Source organism: Xiphias gladius, chromosome 3 (genome assembly GCF_016859285.1).
Source record: "Xiphias gladius isolate SHS-SW01 ecotype Sanya breed wild chromosome 3, ASM1685928v1, whole genome shotgun sequence".
In the NCBI taxonomy this organism is placed as follows: domain Eukaryota; kingdom Metazoa; phylum Chordata; class Actinopteri; order Istiophoriformes; family Xiphiidae; genus Xiphias; species Xiphias gladius.
The window spans coordinates 8,098,298-8,120,459 of NC_053402.1; the positions used below are offsets into that span (position 1 = coordinate 8,098,298).

General features: G+C 36.4%; 1 protein-coding gene and 1 long non-coding RNA gene across 3 annotated transcripts; both read left to right on the forward strand.

Annotated features, from left to right (window-relative positions):
* Window positions 1-250: 250 nt before the first annotated feature.
* On the forward strand, window positions 251-6,158 carry LOC120784484. Of its 2 annotated transcripts, XR_005706448.1 has the most exons (5): window positions 251-507; window positions 3,228-3,316; window positions 3,912-4,001; window positions 4,092-4,366; window positions 4,460-6,158. It is a non-coding gene; the product is annotated as an uncharacterized LOC120784484 (long non-coding RNA). The 2 variants fall into 2 exon arrangements; XR_005706447.1 differs by having other exon boundaries at window positions 4,092-6,158.
* Window positions 6,159-12,458: 6,300 nt separating this feature from the next.
* Window positions 12,459-16,211, forward strand: LOC120784360 (interferon-induced very large GTPase 1-like). Its single transcript, XM_040118119.1, is given in 3 exon segments — window positions 12,459-13,656; window positions 13,658-14,481; window positions 14,484-16,211. Coding segments are annotated over 3 exon segments (2,967 nt in total). The 5' UTR covers window positions 12,459-12,463; the 3' UTR covers window positions 15,434-16,211.
* Window positions 16,212-22,162: the final 5,951 nt, after the last annotated feature.

Consider the following 22,162-nt stretch of genomic DNA (forward strand, 5'->3'; position numbering starts at 1 on the left):
AAAACACGCGTAAACAAGGAAAAGATCTACCACTTTGGCAGCATACTGTATATGTCTTTAGTAGAAAACAAAATAATGCAGATTTACATTCCCCAGTTTGACAAGACATTATGTAGCTAAATATAGAAAGCAAAAGCGATTACAAAAGTACAAAGTTCAAGTTTATGTGGTCAATATACGTCGGCCAACCAACGAAGCATAGAGGTAGTTCAGGCACCAAAGTTGTGATTGGCTCCAGTCTTTTGCACTCAACACGCTTCCCAACTGTTGCTCCGATGGTCACGCCCAAGCCAACGCCGTTTGCCGCCGCAGCCCACCTACAGCGCCTGTGCTTCGACTTGATGAAGGGGTGAATGTGTGCGGGTGTCTTCTGCTGCCTGCTCAGCCTTCGGCTCATGACACCAGCTGGACAGAACCCAGGTTATCCCGTGTTTGCCGTCGGACCACGTCCACTCCGTCAGGGTCGTGTTCACCAAATTTCAACATCCCATAATACCGGGGGCTAAGGTGAGTATCTGCTGCCGTAGTGACATGGCACGGTTTGGCACAGTGCAGCTTCTTAATTTCTCCACTTTCTCCTGATCATGAGAAGAACACTTTACTCAACTTGGTTATGGTTTTTCATTTTAGCTACAGGATGTTTCCCTTGTATCTGCTATTAGCATCTGGCCGTATGTTCATCTGAGAGTAATCAATAATATGGGGTTGCGTCTCAGATGAGAAGGGCTTTTGCTGTCATTAACTTAGGATACTGTGATTATCCTTCCACGTGTTTATCTGAGGGCAGCCAGGACATTGCTGCATATTCAGGCTGACGGCGTTGTTTTGGCGATTTAATGCGCTTCCTTGCTAATATTTATTAAGCATGAAACAATAATGTTGTTTTGGGGGATTAGATCTCTCAGCAGAATCCCCATCGCAGCTGAGATTCAGCGAGAGCTCCCTGAAACAGCAGAGCCTTTAACTGTATTACCATTTACTATAAATGTTAATTTCCTTGATGTAGGTGTCTTTGACTGAAATGGAGCGTTCGTTCAGGAAGAGCACTGAGGTCGCGGTCGTTTTGTTAATTTCCCATGTGCACGCACTGTATGTGAATGTATTTTACACGGTTATTGTTTATTTAGTAACTTCGATAGCCTAAGTTTTGTGAAGGTTTAGTCAGCTATTTTACCACTAACGGTAAAGAAAATCAAAATTATGTCTCAGAGAAATATTGTATATTGTTATAACTTAAATAGGGGGTTTGCTCTATTGCAATTGTGTAGGTATGTTTGTATGTAAATTGTGTATATGTGTAATTCCTTACATTTCTAGTGTCCCAATGTATTATAATTCTTCATTAAGATTCTCGACCTGCACATCCCCCTTATCCTTTACCAGTAAATGTCAGGTTAGACGTTTTGGATATTTTAATCACACAAGTTATGTTGTATATATGTGAATATCATTTTAACTTCAACTATTGTAAAAGTTAAAATGACAACTACTCATTTTTTGACTTATAATACATTTTACAAGCTTTTATAATACTTATAGTACACCCACCACTGGTTTGAATTAAACACCAACACAACAAAACACATTATCATGAGCTTACCAGCAATAAAATAGCAAAAAGCAGTGTGAGGCGTTTAGGGTTAGAAAGCAATTGGACTACTGCTGTGAAAATGCACAGGTAAATAGTGGTAAATATGCACAGGGAATTGGAACATATGTACAAAAATATCTATATAAGCATTGGTGTATTGCACATTGACCACCATAAATCTGGTGATGTTGGCCAAAATCATATTATCCATGAGTAGTTGTCTATTGCCCATGACACTGACAAGTAGTTGTAGTAGTTCACTACTCAACTACTCGTCAGAATAATTGACTTCAGGCATCTGAAGATTTAGGAAACCAAACTCGGTCCAATAATACACAACTGTTAATTATATACTAGTATTTGCTTAACGTCTATTTGTTTTAATGCATCATCATGGATACAGATTATGCAGATACGAGTTGAATGGGATTTTTCGTTTCTCTCTTTCTCTCTCTCTGACACAGAATGTGACAACATCAGATGGTTAAAACTAACTGTTAAACAAAGACTGAAAGGTCACTTACTGTGGAGGTGGCATTAGCAGTTCATTAGCAGGTGTTTGAACCACAGACCTTTTGGTTGGAATGCTAACCCCTGCAACTCTGTCTGCTAGAAATTAAGTTTATATACTACTCATTTGTTTTGCAAAATACAGTTTGCAATAAACTCTTTTTCCAGTAAAGGAGGTTGTAGGGAGATTTCTGTGTGGATAGTGGACACTTTGACAACACATATGAGGGATAAAGAAACACTGAAAATACAGAAAACATAAACTCAGAAATGCTGTCCAGTCCAACACAACACAACAAAAATTTCCTAGAGACACTACAGCCTGATGAGCATGTTGACCTTTCCCCGGTGATGTTTGAAAAAAGACCAAGAACATTTATTTTAGTTTAAACATTCCGATACAGTGGTTTTGATATTGCAAGACATTTCAGATTTACACCTAATAGCAATAGCCTTTTCCAAAATTTAGGCTATTTTCAGTGTCACACGTTTTAGTGTTTTCCAGAAACTTAAATTGTGTTATAACTTGATTTTATTGTCTTGTATGACTTTGCTTGTTTTCTGTATTTGTAGTGCATTTTCAAATAATATTTCAAATGGGTTTCCAAATTTACTTGTGTTTGCAGGTTTGTTTGTTTTTTAATGTGTTGTCAAAGTAGTGATGATATTTTATTAATTTGCTTGTGTTTTGTCTTTTTTGCTATTGTTTTCTTAAGATGCAATGTGTTGATCGCCTGGCAAATGTAGTACTGTTCCTTAACTTGTATCAACAACATACCTACTCCAATATTATTATTATGCCTGGATGTTCTTACATTATGATACTGACATTGGAAGATGATTCTTATTAATGTACTGATTTCAGACATAAGAGGATATCAGGCTGTGAAATGCTACAACTGATGAAGTCATCATGTTATTCAAAACAGACTCGTTAATATATTGAATCTAATCAAGGCTACAAAAGATGGTTCTGGGTTGTCGGAGTCATTAAAAACTGAATTCATAAATAGCTATGTAGCTATTAAGCATTCATCTTCTCTAGAGACATTGAGGAATACAAATTGCATCATTAATTTCAACATGCCATTAATCAAGTATATCATCATTGGTGTTTTCTTTCTAGGTTTTTACTGGAAGTGAGAGATGATGACTGCAGATCCCCCAGTATTTGGTCCAATATTACTGTCTGGTCATTGATAAAGTCCTGTAGAGGTATGTGGGCTGCGTATGAAAATGTATTACCACTAATCAGAAGTACAAAGCTACAGGGAAATAGATTTCTGTTTTTGACTTAAAGACTTCTTTTACTCACCCAAAGACAAAAGCTTCAGTTTTATGGAGTTGCAGGCATTTAAAACCCTGTGGCACCACCACACCTTTCTTAATACAGAGTGTCCATTATGCTTTATAGTAAGTACAAGCTCATGTAAGTTGTTAAGGAAACATGACAGTCATGAGCATTTTCAGAGACACAACATAAATAGCATCAGTTGTGTCTCTTCCTCTGATCAGGGATGTTGTTCCAGTATAAAATGGCTGAGACTCCTTTGCTCCTTTTTCAAACCATCTTCTCTGTGCAGCATGAGTATGCTGCTGTTCTCAGAGCAGTTTTCCTTGTCCTTTAGAAGGAAGCAGGTCTTTTTTACTGTATTCCTGATTGCATTGGACTTGTACATTATATATTCATGTTTAAGCATAAACATCATTGTATATTTCTGTTTATACTTATGTAATATACATTCTTAGGTTTGCTCTTTGGGGTTTTTGGTCTTTAGGGTGATTGAACTCTGTCTCAATCTGTTGCTAGGTTTGAGAAACACATGGATGTGGTTTTAACTGATGATCCTCCAGAGTTTCTTTGACACTCAAATTTGAAATGGCTGTGGGAATGACACAGGTAATTGAGAAAACCCAGGGATGCAGATGTAATAGCACAACTGTAGCTGAATTGTCTTTCAAGTTGAAAATATTCTCTGATTTTTACCAGGGAACAACAATGGTGAGGCAGGTTATCTTGAATATTCTGGACGATTTGGGAGAAGACGAATTTAAATGCTTCAAATTATATCTGTGGGACCATGGCATCCTCAAAGAAAAAAAAACCCATCCCAAATGTACATCTGGAGGTGGCATACAGGTTGAAAACTGTGAATCTGATGTTGCAGGCCTATAAACCTGCTGAAGTTCTGCAGTTGACAACAGAGTTTTTAATAAATATCAACAGGAATGATCTTTTGCAGATCTGCAGCTCATCACCAAAAGGTCAGTAACAGGATGCAGTATATTAAAAATGGATATAGTGCAAGCTATTTTGGTTTGACTTATGCTTTTTTACTCTGCCCTGCACCAAAACAGCAGATCTAAGAAGAGAAACAGACTGCTGTTTGAATTTGTAGAATTGTTGTATTTGTATTTATAAATGATGGACACAACAGGAAACACGTCTTCAGCCATGTTAGCAGCTTTGTGAAGCTGTACTTAGGTACAACAGTGCTTTGACCTTATGGTGACATAAGCATGGCAACATGTTCACAATGACAATGTTAGCATGATGATGTTCAGAACATAATGTTCCCCTTCTGAGTTTAGCGAGTTAACATGCTAACATTTGCTTGTCACCGATGTCAAGAGGCATGTTTTAAATCTGTTTGTTCAAGGACATTACGTCTCCACATTGTGGGATGTGAAATGGGGAAAAACAGAGATAAATAAACTGAAGTAAGTTATGAAACCTAGAATTACAGGCATTTGGAGCCTGTCAAGTTCATGGAAACAAAATATGCAAAGCAGTTACAGCAGTTAAATTATTGTTATTATTATTAGAAAATCCTGATGTTTTCTTCAGCTTAAATAGAAGAAGCAGTGTAGTATTTTTGTTTTAAGGGACATAATGTATCCTCAGTCTGCCTGTATCTGTGGAGCAGTGCTTGAGTTAAGTCTGTGCCATAAAATATTGATGAAAATCACGAACAAAGGTTACACTAAAAAAAACCTGATTAAAGTAATAATGATAACCAAAATGCATACGCTCAAATTGACAAACTATCAAAATGTAATAATAGCATTTGCTTTTTGATAAAAGGTTATGTGTATTGTCATTACTTGATATGTTCGTGTGTGTTTGTATGATAGCTATTGTTAACATACATGTTGTCTCCCATAGACATCGACTGTGACACAAATACAGAGATAAATCATGAAAAATGTTAAATATATGAAATAGAAGCACCATGTATAGATACATACACACACATACACACACACTCAGAGAGAGAGAGATATGAGTGATGCACATGTTTTATGTGTATAATTTAGTATTGAATTAACTACAGTTCTCAAAAGGCAAGTGAGAATGAGTGAAACTTAGACCAACTTACACATTTAACATGTGCATCTGTGATTCTGCAATTTTAAACACACTGTGTTGAACTTGTGCTGACATGCAAGCAATCAACTTGTGAATCAGAGAGCTCTGTATTACGTGTGGAGGATACAGAACAACCAGAAACTTTGATATGCTCACAGTGTGCACATTGGTTGTGTTTACTGTGGCTGGTTGACATGTACACCAAAGTGAAGCAGACCAACCCAAATTAAACCTGGTACATTGTGATTAATAAGTATCATGTGCCTCGTAATCACTAGACCGCCAGGATGACCTTAAAAGGTACTGAAGGGTCTTTTTGCATTGTTGGAGGGGTCACTGCTAAGAAAAATTATGAAACAAGACTAGCATATCATGAGCTCTGATCCATGACTTAAACTAAATTTAAATACCAAAAAGTAGTGTCCTTCTATCCTGAGTGACATGCTTATAAAGTTGGATCTTATCCCCCGAAAAGAACAAGTTTTCCTCTGCCCCTGCCTAGTGAATAATACAATGTATAGTGTAATGTATTATACAATGTATAATATACTGCTGTGCAGTACACTATAATAAAATAACAATAAATTCATAAATTATTAAACTGTTCAAAGAAGACAGTAGATCAATATGTATAATATGCATGTGTGTATTACTGTATATATGTATTTTATAAATGTAATAGCAATATATAGCAATATAGCGCACATATATAATATAAATAAAAATATAAATAAATGCAAAAAATATGTATGTTTTTGTTTGTAAAAAAACCAAATCACATCTAGATCTACAAATATTGAATTTTCTGATAAGTACTTAATGTGTCAGGCTGTACGAGGCTAGTCTGTCACCTACACATACCTGGCAGGTCATTTTGTGAAGCCGGCACGCTTCACAAAAGATTGTTAATCTTTTCTCATTAACTCAATGTAAATATGTTAATTTTTTAAATTTCAAGTTAATTCAACTTAGAATGTCTAATTTTTATTTTCATACCACTTTAGAACTTACAAACATAAGTTGCTTATCTTCAGGTCTTTTGATTCAAAATGAGTTGAATGATTGAACCGCTCAGAGTTCACTCAACTCATTAAATGTTTTTAAAGAAACAAAACTAGCATATTAACAGACTTCCCACCATGCATTGTTTGAGAGTCAAAACTCTCCAAAGACTCTCCTTTTTTGTAGTTTGAAGAAAATGGACATGATGTAAATGTGTTGTGTGTCTTTTTAATACATGCAAAGATTAGTCATGGTTGTTTCTTTTCATAATAATGAAAACAATAAAAAACCATGAGGAAGGTTAGTATTGAATTCGGTGCCTACCTCCGTACACTTAGAATTTCACAAAGTTACTGCCTTGCATGTTATCTTTGTATTGACTTTGGTACAAAATGGCTTCAAAAGCTGCATCTGTGAGTTCTTAAGGTCAAATCGAGAACTGAATGTAAGTTATTCATGTTAAGTTAATTTAATTCAGTTTTAAATCTTCAAAACTTATAAAATGACGAACTATTTAACCTAAGTTTAGTTAAGTCTCATTTTAAAGTCAGCAGGGGAACTTACGTTTCTAAGTTGAACAAACCTTTTACAGTGTAGACATCATTACACCAATTATGGTGCTTTCTGGCAGCGAGTACTTGTTAGCTTCCTCTGATCATACCACCCTCTGCACCACAGGTTGCTGCTATCCACTATCCATCTAGTATTGTCTTATCATGCAGCTAAATCGAGCGAGTTGTAAATTAAAATAGGGGAAATGGATAGCAATATTACATGGTTAATATAGCAGGTTTTGCAAACTTGAATCATGAACATTGTTTACAGTCCAAGATCAGATAATCAAACTTTGAAGCAAATGTTGCCCTAACTACCTTTTCTCATCATTGATGTATCTGCTAGAAGTGTGTCACTTCAGTTTCCTCCAGAGTTTGACAGCATGGGAGATCTACAAATATAAATACATTGAATGGTTACCAAGAGTTGTTGAGCAGGCATCCAAGATTATATGCAGACAGCTGCCTCAACCGGAAGAGATCTATACCAGCCACTGCGGGAAGAGAGTACAATATATACGGTATATAATTAAGGACACAGTACACCATGGTCATCGCTTATTCACATTGTTTCCCTCAGGGCAGCGTTTCCAAAGCTTAAAAGCAATGTAAATGGCAAATGGTCGTCTCCCATCCAAGTACTAACCAGGCCTGATCTAGCTAAGTGTCCGAGATCAGACGAGATCGGGTTGATTCAGGTTGGCAATGCCGTAAGCCAATCTTCTTTTTTGTTGTAACAATAATAAAATGCAGTTAAGGTTGTGGAACAGTCACGGTTTGGTTTTAATTTTAGGCACAAAAACTGTTTGGTTAGGTTTAGGAAAAGATCATGGTCTGGGTTAAAATAAGTACTTCCTTAAGTTTAGAGGACCTTCATCATCATGGTTACAATAATAAACACGTGGTTAAGGTTGTGGAATGGAAGAACCAACATTGGCTATCGTTTCGAAAAGTGAAACGTGAAACAAACTGTTGTTTATGAATTATCTGTTTTATTGGATTTTACTGTAATGCACAGTTGTATGCAAAAGTTTAGGCTGCCCTGGGAAAATTACATATTTTGGGTTTTTTTTTAAGTGAAAAGAAGTAAATACAAACCCTGCAGTAAAGAGACATTAGAAAATGTTAATGCACTGCTACTTTTTAGTTCATGAACTTAAAAAATAAATAAAAAAGTAATTGTGACGCGCAAAAGTTTGGCCACCCTTCTACTTGTAAAACACTCACAACTTCATTAACTCGTTAGGCCTTAATTGACTCATTAGGACTGGTAAGGCAGGTAAAGAGTTGTCATAATGAATTGTCAGCTGATGAAATTTCCAGAGCTAATAAATTGTCTGACTCTTCAAATCTTGTGGTAGCACTCAACAACCATGGGCTCATCTAACCAACTGTCTGAAGGTCTAAAAATGAAGCTAATTGCAGCAGGGGAGGCTATAAAAAGACATCAAAAAGCTTCTAGCTAGAAATTTCCACTGTCTGAAATGTCATCAGGAAATGGCATCTGAGGAAAACTGTGGAAGTAAAGACAACAAGTGGAAGATCAAGAACACTTTCAGATAAAACTGCACATCGGCTGGGCATAACTGCATGAAGGTTTAGCTGAAACAGGAGTGGTGGTGCATCAGTCCACTGTGCCGCGTTGATGCGCAAACAGGATCTACATGGAGGTTTCATTGGAAGGAAACCTTACCTGTGACTTCATCACAAAGGTCAACATATAAAGTCTGCAAAGCAACATCTGGATAAGTTGTTTTGGATGCAAGTTTTGTTGACAGATGAAGTTTAAATTGAGCTCTTTGGCCACGATAACCAAAGGTGTGTTTGGAAAAAGGAGCAGCATTTCAACAAAGAATACTTTGCCAACAAGCAAAGCAAAGCTTTTGGAGTGGCCAGCATATTCAGCATCCCCTGACTTGAACATCACTTGTGGATTTACCAAGTACTGATTTGGTAGGGTGCCCAAGCCCTTGTCCATGCCACAATTACTGTGTACTTATTTTTCCATTTCTTTTTCATGAATTTAAAATAAACATTGTAACAGTACATTAATTTTCGAAAAATAACTTTAAAAAAAAATTGCTGCAGGGGTTGTATTTACTTCTTTTCACTTCAAAAATCAACAAAATCAAATTTAGGCATTATCATGCAATTGTCAAGTCTCTAATAGCCCTACCACAATGCACAGAATATTCAAAATCATATCATACAACAACTACACAACTGACCAACAATACACAACATAACCAACTCTGACAAAAGTGTTAAACAGTTAAATCTAGATGTTGCTATATAGCCACACACAAAAACAAGAAAAAATTAAACAAACACAATTCCTAGATTATTTTATACATTTGATTTATAACGTTATATTTTCTTTGAGCTATTAAATCTTTAGTGATTCCTTCTGGCGTGAAGGGTGTGATGTTGTGTCCCTTACAAGCCTGGTAAATTGGCCAGCAGGAAAAAAAAAGAAATTTTAAAACAGAAAATCTACAAATATAATAAACATAAGATGGTTAGCTAATTCAGTGTTTCATTTTAGAATCTTGACCTTTGCAATCGTCTTTTTTTTTCTTACATTATCCTGCAACAAAAGTGATCAAAGAGAATACAGATGAAAACGAGGTAAGAATTTTTTCATCATTAGTATTTTTTTCATACATTAGTGTTTGTCAATGCTTTAAATCCTTATAAGATACTTTTTAACATTATTATGTGTTAGCAAAACTACATAAGTGTTAATAATAGCATTATAAGCACATTTATTATTTGATTATAAGATACTCATAAGCACTTTTAAGAAACATTTTAACAGTTCATTGACTGCTTAAGAATGTTAATAAAAGCCTTATGAGTTTCTTATAATTATTAATTATAGCATTACAAACACATTTATTGAGTTTAACGAACTTACCTATTATGTCATTGTTAAACCATTACTAAGCTTTTTTGTAGCTTTTTTAAGATTAATACATACTTTACTATGCATTTATTAGCATATTAACAGTTAAAAACAGTTAAATATAAACAGTTAACTATGCTTTTTGCAGCTACCGGATCTAAAGCACAAACAGTGCCTTATTAAAGTTAATAAATCCTTCGTGTGCGAAAGTCCCACCAATGAAAATTAGGCTGTCAGTGTTGCTAGGGAGTTGCTGGGATACAGCCCCTGTAGATATAGTAGAGAGTAGTAGCATGCATAACTCCAAATCTTGAACAATGCATCAGGTGTATGGCCATAGCAATCTAAACAGACAAACAAAATATAAACAGGTGAGAACACCTGTTTATGCAAATTGTCATGTCTGCTATTGTTATCTCAGCTGATGATGGCTTATAGTTTTTGCCCCACAATAAATACGATTATTTATCTGTGCATTCCTGTATTTTGTTTGTCTATATGGCACCTGAAGACCTGGCTAGGGAAACCCTGCCTACCCACTGAGTGGCACATGTTGTCAGTTCGTTTCTTCCTCTTTCCCTTGGTGGACTGTGGATGTGCAACAGTGTGTTGCTGTGTGTGAATGTTTACCCAGTTGTAAACAGTAACTGAAGATTAATAATTTAATATTGTGTCAAATTGTGGAAATATCATCCTTGTTTTTGCTAGCTACTTCAGGCTACTGCTTCAGTTATAATAGATTCAAGTCACTCTGAGTTCATGATGTTTAACCCATATAAGAATGTTTAATTGATGTTTTTTACTTTCATCAATTTCACATAAATGGCAGCCACAAAGAGAATGGTCTATAAAACAAAGTCTAAAACAGGCCTTTGAAAAAAAAAAGTACAATTATTAGTACAATTACAGTATTTTTCAATATTGAGGTAAATTGTATATTGTAAAAGACATTCTGAAAACTAATCAACTCAACAAAAAAGTGCAATTGTATTATAAAAACTGAGGTAGGTTTTAAGTACCATTAAACAATGTTTAAAATTTTCTATTGATATATTTCTAATATTTCAACGCAGAGCAACCGCTGTTTTGCACATGTCAACTAGTCTCTTTAAACATGGCGGAAACAGTAAAAGATACTGTGTAATAAAGTTTCACGGAGGGAAGTTTAACTCCTGGATATTAATTTGACTGAGTAACCAGTCAGATATTGATCTGGTTACGTGAGTATGGTGGAGACCTAAAGCATCTATGTTGGGAGACATTAACTCACATTGAGGCATCTGATGCAGTTAATATCTTTTACTGATGGTAGAATGTATAGTGCTACCAGTGGTCTGCAATAAAGAGAAATTACAGACAAAGAAACAAGTAGGGGATTTAGAAAATTAATGTCATTGCCATAAATTACATAGGGATACAATCAAATCACATCAATTAAACATTCTTATATGGGTTAAACATCATGAACTCAGAGTGACTTGATTCTATCCCAACTGAAACAGCAGACTGATGTAGCCAGCAACACTTAAAATGACATTTCCAGAATCTGACACAATATCACACTTTGAATCTTCATATACTGTTTTTCAACTGAAATAAAACAAGAAATATATTTTTGTTCAACGGTACTTTGTCACACACGACAACGCACCGTTGAACATCCACCATCCATGGAGGGAAAAAAGAAGAAACGAACTGACAACATGTGCCATTCAGTGAGTTGGCGGGGTTTCCTGTTCAGGTCTACAGTCTACAACAAATTACTGGAATGAACAGATAAATAATCTGCTTGTTTATTATGGGGCAAAAACGAATGTGTTCCAGCTATAAGCTATCATCAGATAGATGGTAGATAATAATAGCAGATATGAAAATGTATGTAAATGGGTGAGGTCTGGACCTCACATATTTTGTTTGTCTGTTTAGATTACTATGGCCTTGCACCTGATACATTGTTCAAGAGTTGGAGCTATGCATTATACTACTCTATACTATATCTACAGGGGCTGTATCCCAGCAAGTACCTAGCAACACTGACAAACTAATTTTCATTTGTGGGAATTTTGCATATAAAGGATTTATTAACCTTAATAAGGAACTGTTCTCGCTTTAGAACTGGTAGCTGCAAGAAGCATAGTTAACTGATAATGAGTTCATAGTTAACTGCTAATAAATGCATAACAAAGTATTTTATATTATATTTTCATAAAAAAAAACAAAAAAAGCTTGTAGCTTTTCTATTTGTTCTATTTGTTGATGTTCTATTATTTTCTATTCTATTTAAACAAAATATTTTGTTTAAATAGAACATTCATCTGGCCCTCTAATTCATTATTGTCCTGGAGGTACCTTGGATATGGATACAAGTGGAAACAAGGATAAAGTCAGAAAGTCCAAAATTATTTCACGAGATCTTAAGGACTATTTATTACTATATGACATTATCATTTTTTAAATACAGTAAATGGTTATTCATTATTATTCATTATTATTTACAGCAGTCAGAGAAGATTTCTGAAGAGATCAGAAAAATGAAATGTCAGAGAGAAACTGAAACACTGCAGGACCATCAGACATCTGAGAAAGATCTAGCTCATAGTTTTCTTCAGAGGTTGATGATGCTAGACTACAGAGCCAGATATATACCTGTAAGACAAGACAGTTCAAAGCCTGTTCCAGTGTTTGACAGTGTTGACTTAGAAGACAATGACATAGACGCTCTTTTTAGCGCTAGTGTAGACTGTGATCAATCAAAACAGACTCCTGTGCATCCAATGGATGTTCAAATAGCAGTTTTTCACTGCTCAGATAGTTTCCTTAAGCAGAACATGATTACGAAGCTATCACAATGTCAGTATGCTTTACCTTTGCTTGTTCCTGATGTAGTCACAATGGATATTGAGTGTCCTCTCTGGACATTCAGACAAATCAAAAAAACATGGAAGAATACTCAAACCACAGATAATTCAAACATTGTCACCATGAAGAGTATGCTCGTCTGCAAAGCTGAGACACCCATGGTGTCATTTTTCCACCTGGGTTCACTATTAGTTTCTAAATCCCAGCTGATAAACACTTTGATCAACGACCGTCACAGCACCTTCTTCCACATAAACTGCCCAAGAAGCACCAAATCTCGCCATTTGATGGATGGTGTGGCAGAGATTGCCTGGTACTGTCCTGCTGGAAAATCCACTGATGGCTTCACTGACTGCATTGCCTTCTGTAATATTCATGGTGATGCTCTGTCAATTGAAAGTCAGCGTGATATACTGATTGAAAAATCTTCAGTCAACGTTGTTCTGTTACAAACTTTGGAAAAAAGCCACAGAAGTGCTGCAGTCATCAGAAGCCTTTACAAGTCTCAGAAGCCTCTCATTATTCTCATGGCTGATAATGATCGTGATACTGTTGAGTGTATAAAGGGAAAATTCATACTTGGTCTAACAGACAGAAGCCAGTCAGATGTTTCAGAAGAACTGAAGAGAATAATTGGCAAGATTTTGTCTGGACCACATACATCCTTCCAGCTTGAAACCATGGCTGAAGTCTCTGGAATCAGAGTAGATGAAGATGACACAATCTGCCAAAAAGGGAAGTCTGCTGCAATGAAAATAGTGTATTTGCTTCAGGGGATGGACGTTTCAAAAATCAAAGATAAATTCCTCCTTTGTCAAGGCCGACTGTGGTATGAGTGGTGCAGAATAAACAAAGACCTGTATCACCTCAAATGACTTTGAGAAGGAGAAAAGTAAAAGGCAACAGGAACTGATGGAAATACGACAAAAACAATGTGCTGCTTCCTGTAGTAAACTGATGAAGTTGTTCATTCAAAGCCTCTTATCTTTGCCATCAACAGAAAAAGAGTATTTCCTGAAATTGATTCAGATCTTAATAGAGGCCCTCTCCACAGATGATTTCACTTCAATTCACCAAAGCTATGATGACAAGTGGTCGGAGGTCTTGTCTCTGAAGAAGAAACATGACAAAACTGATCTGTTAAAAACAAAACAAACTGAGGTTGAAAAAATATCAACAAAACCGCAGTCAGCAACTTTTGGCTTAGAGCACATCTTTAGAGAAATGTGACAGATCTATGAAGCCCAAAAATCTCTGAAAGAACACAAAAAGATGGGACAGACTGACTGGTCTAAATACCCTGAACTGGCAGCAGAGCTGATGATATAAGGATATCCGATGGAACTGATGGATGGTGATGCAGATCATGTGCCTTTAAAATGGATCTCTAGTCTTTTAGAGGAAGTCATCAAGAAACTGGGTGACCCGAGAGTTTTTGTGTTGTCAGGTTTGGACGTACAAAGCAGTGGGAAATCAACAATGCTGAATGCCATGTTTGAGTTAAAGTTTGCAGTGAGTGCTGGCAGATGCACCAAGGGTGCCTTTATGCAGCTGGTCAAATTGTCAGAGGAAATCAAGAATGACTTACAGTTTGACTACATTCTAGCGGTGGACACTGAAGGCCTGCGTGCTCTTGAGTTGGTAGGTAATACCACCCTTCACCACGACAATGAACTGGCAACATTTGTTGTTCGGGAAACATGACATTGATCAACATCTTTGGAGAGAATCCAGCTGAGATGCAAGATGTTCTGCAGATTGTTGTCCAGGCTTTCATGAGGATGAAGAAAGTTAACCTTTCCCCAAGTTGTGTGTTTGTTCACCAGAATGTTACAGATATTGCAGCTGCACAGAGAAACTTGGATGGAAAGAGACACCTGCAAGAAAAACTGGACCAGATGGCCCACCTAGCTGCCAAAGAGGAAAAGTACAATGCAGAGTGTTTCAGTGACATCATTGCATTTGATGTGCAAACAGATGTGAAATACTTTGCTCAACTATGGGAAGGAAGTCCACCTATGGCTCCTCCAAATCCAGGTAATAGTGAGAGCATCCAAGAGCTGAAGAACATTATCCTATCTAAAGCTTCACAGTCTAAAGGGATTACTCTGTCACTGTTCAAAGGCAGAATTTGAGATCTGTGGAATACCCTGATGAACGAACATTTTGTTTTCAGTTTTAAAAACACACTTGAAATTAAAGTGTACAGAAAACTTGAGGTCAAGTACAGGAACTGGACCTGGGCCCTGAGGAGCAACATGTTGACCATTGAAAACCAGCTTTATACCAGAATCGAAAATGGAAAACTTGAAAAGGTTGAGTCCGTTTATATTTTTAAAGAAAGTAGCAAAACCTATAGAAAACTTGAAAAAGATATGACAATGTACTTTGAAGATGACAGAGACAAAGAAATGTTGGTTCAGTGGCTTGAACGATTCGAAATCAAAATCAAGGAGTTTCATGACTAACAGATGAGAGAAGTGAAGAGAAAACTGGATGAAGTTATCCAGCATAAGAATGATTGTAAAAAGCTAGATGATAAGAAGACAAAGTTTGAGAACAAGCTGCTACTGAAGAGCAAAGAGCTCGCTCATCGGTTAAAAGACGAGGCACAAGATGAACTTAACTTAAACTTAACTTAAAAACCAGTTTTACTCTGTTTGGAATGGCTGGGTTACTGAATTAACTATAGACACAAAACCTATTGAGGACATCACCATGGAAGGAGATCAGTCAACTATCCTTCAAAGGCTTGGTATTGAATGGGCTCTTATAGATGAATCCAAAAGCAGTGGCAGATACAAAGAAATATCAGAGACTGGCATTTACAACAGTTATATAACCCTCACCAAGCAGCGAGAACATTGTGACAAAAGCCAACAATCACAAAAGAGGGGAAAGAACACAAGTGGACGGAGGCGCTGTTTGAATCTGTTACAGTCAACATTAACATCAGTATTTGATTACTTTAAGCAGTCTCTTCAGAAAGAAGACCAACAACTGATCAGATCCCTGATTGTCGATGTTGAAAATCAGTCCGTTGATATAATTAAGAGCAAACAGGTAGCTACAAGAGGCTACAGATCAACTTACTTGCAAGAAGTGGCAAACAATGTAAAAGAAAAAGTGACATAATTTGAATCAAAATGGAAATATACACTGAAGAACGAGTTTACAGTTGATCTCTTACTATATGTGTTTGACAGAGCAAGGAGTTGGCTTTCAGAGTCCCACAAGAAATTCAAAAGGAACAATGATGCGCTGTTTTATTTAGAAAGCAAGAAAATGCAATATTACAACATTTTCAGACGTTTCCTTTTTTAAAGGAAACTCATCTGCTGTTGTGCTTGGAGAGTTGATCTGTGACAGACTGAAGGTTTCCACTGTTGAGGGTGTCTGTAACAAGACTGCCATTGATCTCGCTGGAGGGATGAGGTGCAGTTTCCCAGCATTCAGTGGGAACAGGTTGAGCTTGGAGAGACATGTGTTGAAGTCACTGGCAGAGAATGAGGAATTTGATGGTTTTATCACCTACATCTACCAACCAAGGAAACATGTAGAGCGTTTTATAAAAGACAAAGTATAGAAATACATCTTTACGGAACACAACGACAAAGCACTGGATATACTCAAAAAAAATGTTGAAGACATGAAACAACATGTGAGTCTGGCTTTATTTACTGCAATAATTTACTGCCGAAACCCAGAGAGGAGACATAGACATGTGGCTGGAGGAATTTTCCAGTTTGCTAAAAGAAGAGTTGACATTTGATGCTATTTGTCCTCAAAACTATTTGTCCTCAAAACTTTTTACCATGATTCAGAGGTATGCATTCGCTATAAACTGTACCGAACTGCTGGACCAAGCTTTTCTGACTGGAGCATTACCCCTGATGAGTCTAAGCTGACATACTGGAAATGGTTCGTGTGTCGCTTTCAAGAGCAACTGGAAGACCACTATAAATTAAAATTCCAGGGACACGGAGCAATTCCCAGTGAGTGGAAAACACATTCTAAAGAAGAAGCTATTCAAAGTCTGAATGAAATTTACAATCTGTGAGGGACCCAAAACAAGTGCAGCTCTGCTGTTTTGTTTCACATGATTATTCAAATTCTAACAAAATGGCAATCACAATTTTACACTGATTTTATGATTGACAGGTGAATTTGTCTGTGAATAGGAGTTTGGGATAGTCAATGCACTATAACATACAGAAGGTGATTCAAATGTTGCACACAAATCTGACTGCTTGGCTTAGAGATATTGTTTGGAAAAAACATGTACTGATTTGGTATTAATATGTTTGTCTTATTTCACATCTACAAAGTAGGTTACATCCGTAGTGATGATTTCTGAAATTCACAGTGTTTCCCTTGGAGGAAACGCAGAAAACACTATGTCTTAGAAGATGTGTTTCTTAACTGTTAAGGGTGAATGTACCTAAGGTACCGCCCTCCTCCTGTGGAGCAGGTTAATCACCCGCAGCTGACTTCCATCGCTCATCCACAGGTGTATAAAGTTAGAGAGGGAGCCAGTGGGCCATGTAGCAGTTTGGGTGCTGTTGCTGTGTGTTTCGATACCGAGATCCGTGCCATCCTTCACCCCCCACTCTTTTTTTGATGAGTTCGTTCATTTGATTTTCTGTCTTACCTTATTCCGTTAAGTAAATAAATCTTTTTTGTTCCCAAGAAACATCCGATTCCCTGTTCTTTCTTCCTCTCAGGCTCATTTTACATGTTTTACCTTTATCCCCTGGACATATTTAGGGGATGTAACATCATCTTTTTTATGATGTTGAACATACTAGTTACACAATTTATCATAATGTGTAAAACACAGCTTATCTTCATATAAACATTCAAGGTGTATATTTTTAATTGTTTTTGATTCTTTTGATAACTTGTTTAACTAATTTCTGATAATTATCATCTTTTGTATTTTTTATGCTGCAAATTTCTGTTTTAATTTGAATGTTTATGTTAAAGAATGTATCAAATGTAAATGATGAAGGATGCTTTATGCGTCTTAAGTATTTGAAGTATTCAGCTATGTCATGTTTATCTCATTTCATTTTTTAATCATTTTTTTAATTAGTATGTGTTTTGTAGTTTAATTACACTTCTGCTGTCCTAACTATTTTGATATCTAGAAATAATGAAAGAAATGTCGTCTTTGTAAGGAAAATGTTTTTAATTTTTTCATTTATTAAACTGATCATTCAATAACAACTCAAGAATACCAGTTGATGCAAAAAATAAATACGTTATATCTACTGAAAGACCAGGTTTTTTTTTTTTGTGGAAAGCTAAAAAAAAGGTTTACCAATTTTTGAAAGTCTCTCATCCAAGATGCCTTCTGTGTTTCAGCAGAAAGTTGTACAACGTTTCTTGTTGCATATGAATTTGAGGAAGGATTCTGTTGGTAATGATGGGCCTCCTGCTGGGTCTCCTCAAGATGACATTATTTACAAAAGCTATTTTTGTTTGTTTGTTTTTCATTTTTTGAGTAAAAAGTAAGGGTTGCGCCATATTGGAGTGTATTTACAGGGTTTAATTGTGGATTATTAAAGTTTGTTGATTTTCCACCAGTCTGCCAGAGTTGTTGAAATTACGCTGTTATAAATATAGGTGTATTATAGTGGTGTTGAGAAATGAAAGTTTTGGAGATTGAGATTTCTTTACATTCTGACTGTTCTATTTCTAACCATAAGTTGTTGTTTTTTTTTGTTTGGATGAATCCATTTGGCGATATACTGTAGTTTATTTGCCAGATAATCAATTTTGGGAGTTTTGTGTTTCTATAATGTGACCAAATTTGATCCGGGGTGTTTTACTTTTCCAACAGAATTTGCTTGTTATGGAGTTTATCAAATTATACCATTTAGTTGTGGGCTGGGTTGGAATCATTGTGAAAACATAAATTACTTTTTGGTAATATGAACATTTTTATGGTAGCTATTCTGCCAATTAAAGGGAGAGGTAAGGTTATCCAATGGTTTAAGTCCTCTTCAATTGTTTCTTATCCATGGAGTGAAGTTCAGCTAACACAACTCTGACAGTCTGGCAGAAATATTTACTGTATAACCAGATACTTTACCGCTGGGAATGGGAGTAGGTGGGTTTTGAGCTGCTGCATTCCAAACATCACCACATAAGGGTAGAATTGTTGATTTTTTCCAATTTATGCCATAGTCGGAGAGTTTGGAGAATGAATTAATGAGCTTGATGGCCTCGTGTAGAGAGTTTGATGTTTCCTGCAAATAAAGCAATACATTTTCTGCATTAAGACTGCTCGTGGGATGAGCGTTAAGGATTTGGGTTCCCTTGATGTTGTTGTTCTGATGTATTGCAGCAGCAAAACGTTCGATGAACAGGACAAAAAGTGCTGGAGAGGGTTAGCCATTGGTGAGCTTCACAGTATTCTTATCAACTGAATAAACAATTCTCTGAAACCAAATTTGTGTAGTGTTCCAAATAGAAATTTCCAATTTACTCTATCACGTGCTTTTTCTGCATCTAATGGTGTAATTATAATTTTCGTTTGGTGCTTTGCTGATAAAGATCATGATAAGTGATAAGTGATAGGGGCTTTAGCTGGAGCAGAGAGTTGGGTCGGGTTTCAGGAGAACTGAGATGAGGGCTGTGTTCATTTGTGGTGGAATTGTTGAGTTATGTTTAATGTTAAGCACCATTCTGAAAAACAGCAGTGAGATTATATTCCAAAAATATTTAAAGAACTCAGTGGGAATTCCATCAGGTCCTGCAGCTTTATTATTTGGTATCTTATAGAGTGATGTATGGATTTCATCACATGTTAATGGTGTGTCTTGTTGCTCTTCTTGTTTCCTATTCAGTCTGGGTGATTCTATATTACTGAGGAAAGAGTTAGTATCTATTGAATTGAGTTTCTTGTCAGAGGTGTTGTTGACTATAAAAATCTATAAAAATTTGTTTTCTTAGAGTGACTGTGTGATCTTCCCTGCCGAGTTCCAAAGAATGTGAACGTTACTTCCTTTCCCTATAGTTCTGTATTGGGTTCATCTCTCTCTATAAGAGAGGATGTGAATCTTGCTGCCATGGAAACCTGGGATGGTTAACTAATTAAAAAAATTACTTCTTTGTTTGACTGTGCAATTTGCCTTTTCTTTTATTACTCCGCAGTAGATTAATTTGAGGAGGCTGCAGCTGAAAACAAAGAAAATTATTATTCATCATCACAGTCTTTATTTCATGACTCCACCTATTTTGTTCAATGAATAATTACTTTTAGAACTTTCTGATCTTTCAACCCTCCATGAACAAAGGAGCCGTTCTTTTTTACCTTTTTTTATTTTCTCCCAGAAAAGGTATTGATGCCAACACGTTTATAAAGGTGTTAACTTTAATTTGATCCTGCTTGTATTCAGTGTGCAGTGTATTGATGTATTTTCACACCTCTGTGTGCTGGTGATCTTTATGTTTATTATAATTTGCCTTTTCTTTTATTACTCCGCAGTAGATTAATTTGAGGAGGCTGCAGCTGAAAACAAAGAAAATTTTTATTCATCATCACAGTCTTTATTTCATGACTTCACCTATTTTGTTCAATGAATAATTACTTTTAGAACTTTCTGATCTTTCAACCCTCCATGAACAAAGGAGCCGTTCTTTTTTACCTTTTTTTATTTTCTCCCAGAAAAGGTATTGATGCCAACACGTTTATAAAGGTGTTAACTTTAATTTGATCCTGCTTGTATTCAGTGTGCAGTGTATTGATGTATTTTCACACCTCTGTGTGCTGGTGATCTTTATGTTTATCTTCAGATGTAGAGGACGTATCCAAATCCTTGTTAAAACACTGCATTAAAGGTACATTACATTACAAGCCCTGCTTTGTAAATGTTTTTCAGTAACAGTATGTATGTATTATTAGCAAAATGTATTTAAAATACAAAAAAGTACTCCTTGCAAACTGTTGAGTCCATCCTCCAAAACATCAGGACTCGCGCATTCGTTTAGTGAAGTATGCAGGACGCAAAAAGTTAAATTCACATCTATTTATTAAAATACAGCGTCTTACAGAGTCTTAAAGATTGAGGTTGCTTACAGAGCTCTGGACCAGACTATGCATCCCTGACAAGCCTACAGCATTCACATCAGTTCACGAAGTCTGAGTGACTGTGCTCTCCCTGGTCCAGCAGATATTAAGTTTACACAAAGTAAATAACATTGTCGGCGCGGCCATCTTCTTATTGGCTGAGACCTCAGTCCCTCCTCAGGTATGTGCCTCCCTCGTACGGACATTTCACTCTGGACATGATTGACTCTCCCTACTTCACAACTTATCTGTAGAAAAAAGAGGTAGAAAAAGACGAGACACTACACAGCACCCAAGAACGGTTTTTCAATTTGTCAGGCCGTTTCCATATAAGGGTTTTTTTTTCACATATAGACAACCATATATCTTTGGGTGCATTCTTTGCAGAATAACACCTGTTCAGTACAAGCACCTGAGTTTAATAAGCACCATAAACTGGTTTCTTTTAATCTCATAGTTAGATAATATATAAAAACATATAAAAAATAACTCTTCAGTACAAATAGTCCCTGTGAGTGTTGTACTACAGTATATTACATGATTATTACTGACTAAGTGTAAGGTCGCTGAGGAGACCGGTCGCCTTGGCGTGTTAATCCACTGTGTTTAGCACCATTGTGCATCTTCCTTTGTCGGCCGGAAGGAAGGTGGTGTTCCGGTCTCTCTGGAGCGATGTCGGTGCCTTTCTTACATTCGGGGCAGCATGTCCCCGTCTCCCTTCCCCCATGGCACTTACGTGCATGCTCTGAATCCATGTTTTTCTTTCTTGGAATGTGCGTGTCCTCTGACTGTGCGCTGTGATGCTGCCATCTGCTGGTCACTGACTAGGACTGCTATTGCTCTGGAGATCTTTTAATTTGGGAGTTGAGATCCTGAAATTACAAATCAATAGGAGACACTGCACCAGCATTTCCACCCATAACTCCATCTAATTCCCAAACAAATTTGCAATTAATAAAATCACCAAAAGCTGCTGATATAACTTAGATTACTGTCAGAGACATAATTTTTGTAATTTTGCCTCTGTACACCACCACCATGGATTTGAAACGAAGCCAAAATTGAATTTAATTGACTGATATACAATAAATCTTATTGCTTCATTGAAATTCATACTTAAAAGAGCACACAAGAAAAATAGCAATTTGGAGAATGAGTGAGTCATAAAAACTAACAGTTAATATTGATATTAAATCGATGTGTTATCCACAAAGTTGGTTAGTGTGAACTACTTGTTATGAAAAGAAATTTCCACGCAGGTAAAACAGAAGACAATATGCTGTTTTTTGTTTGT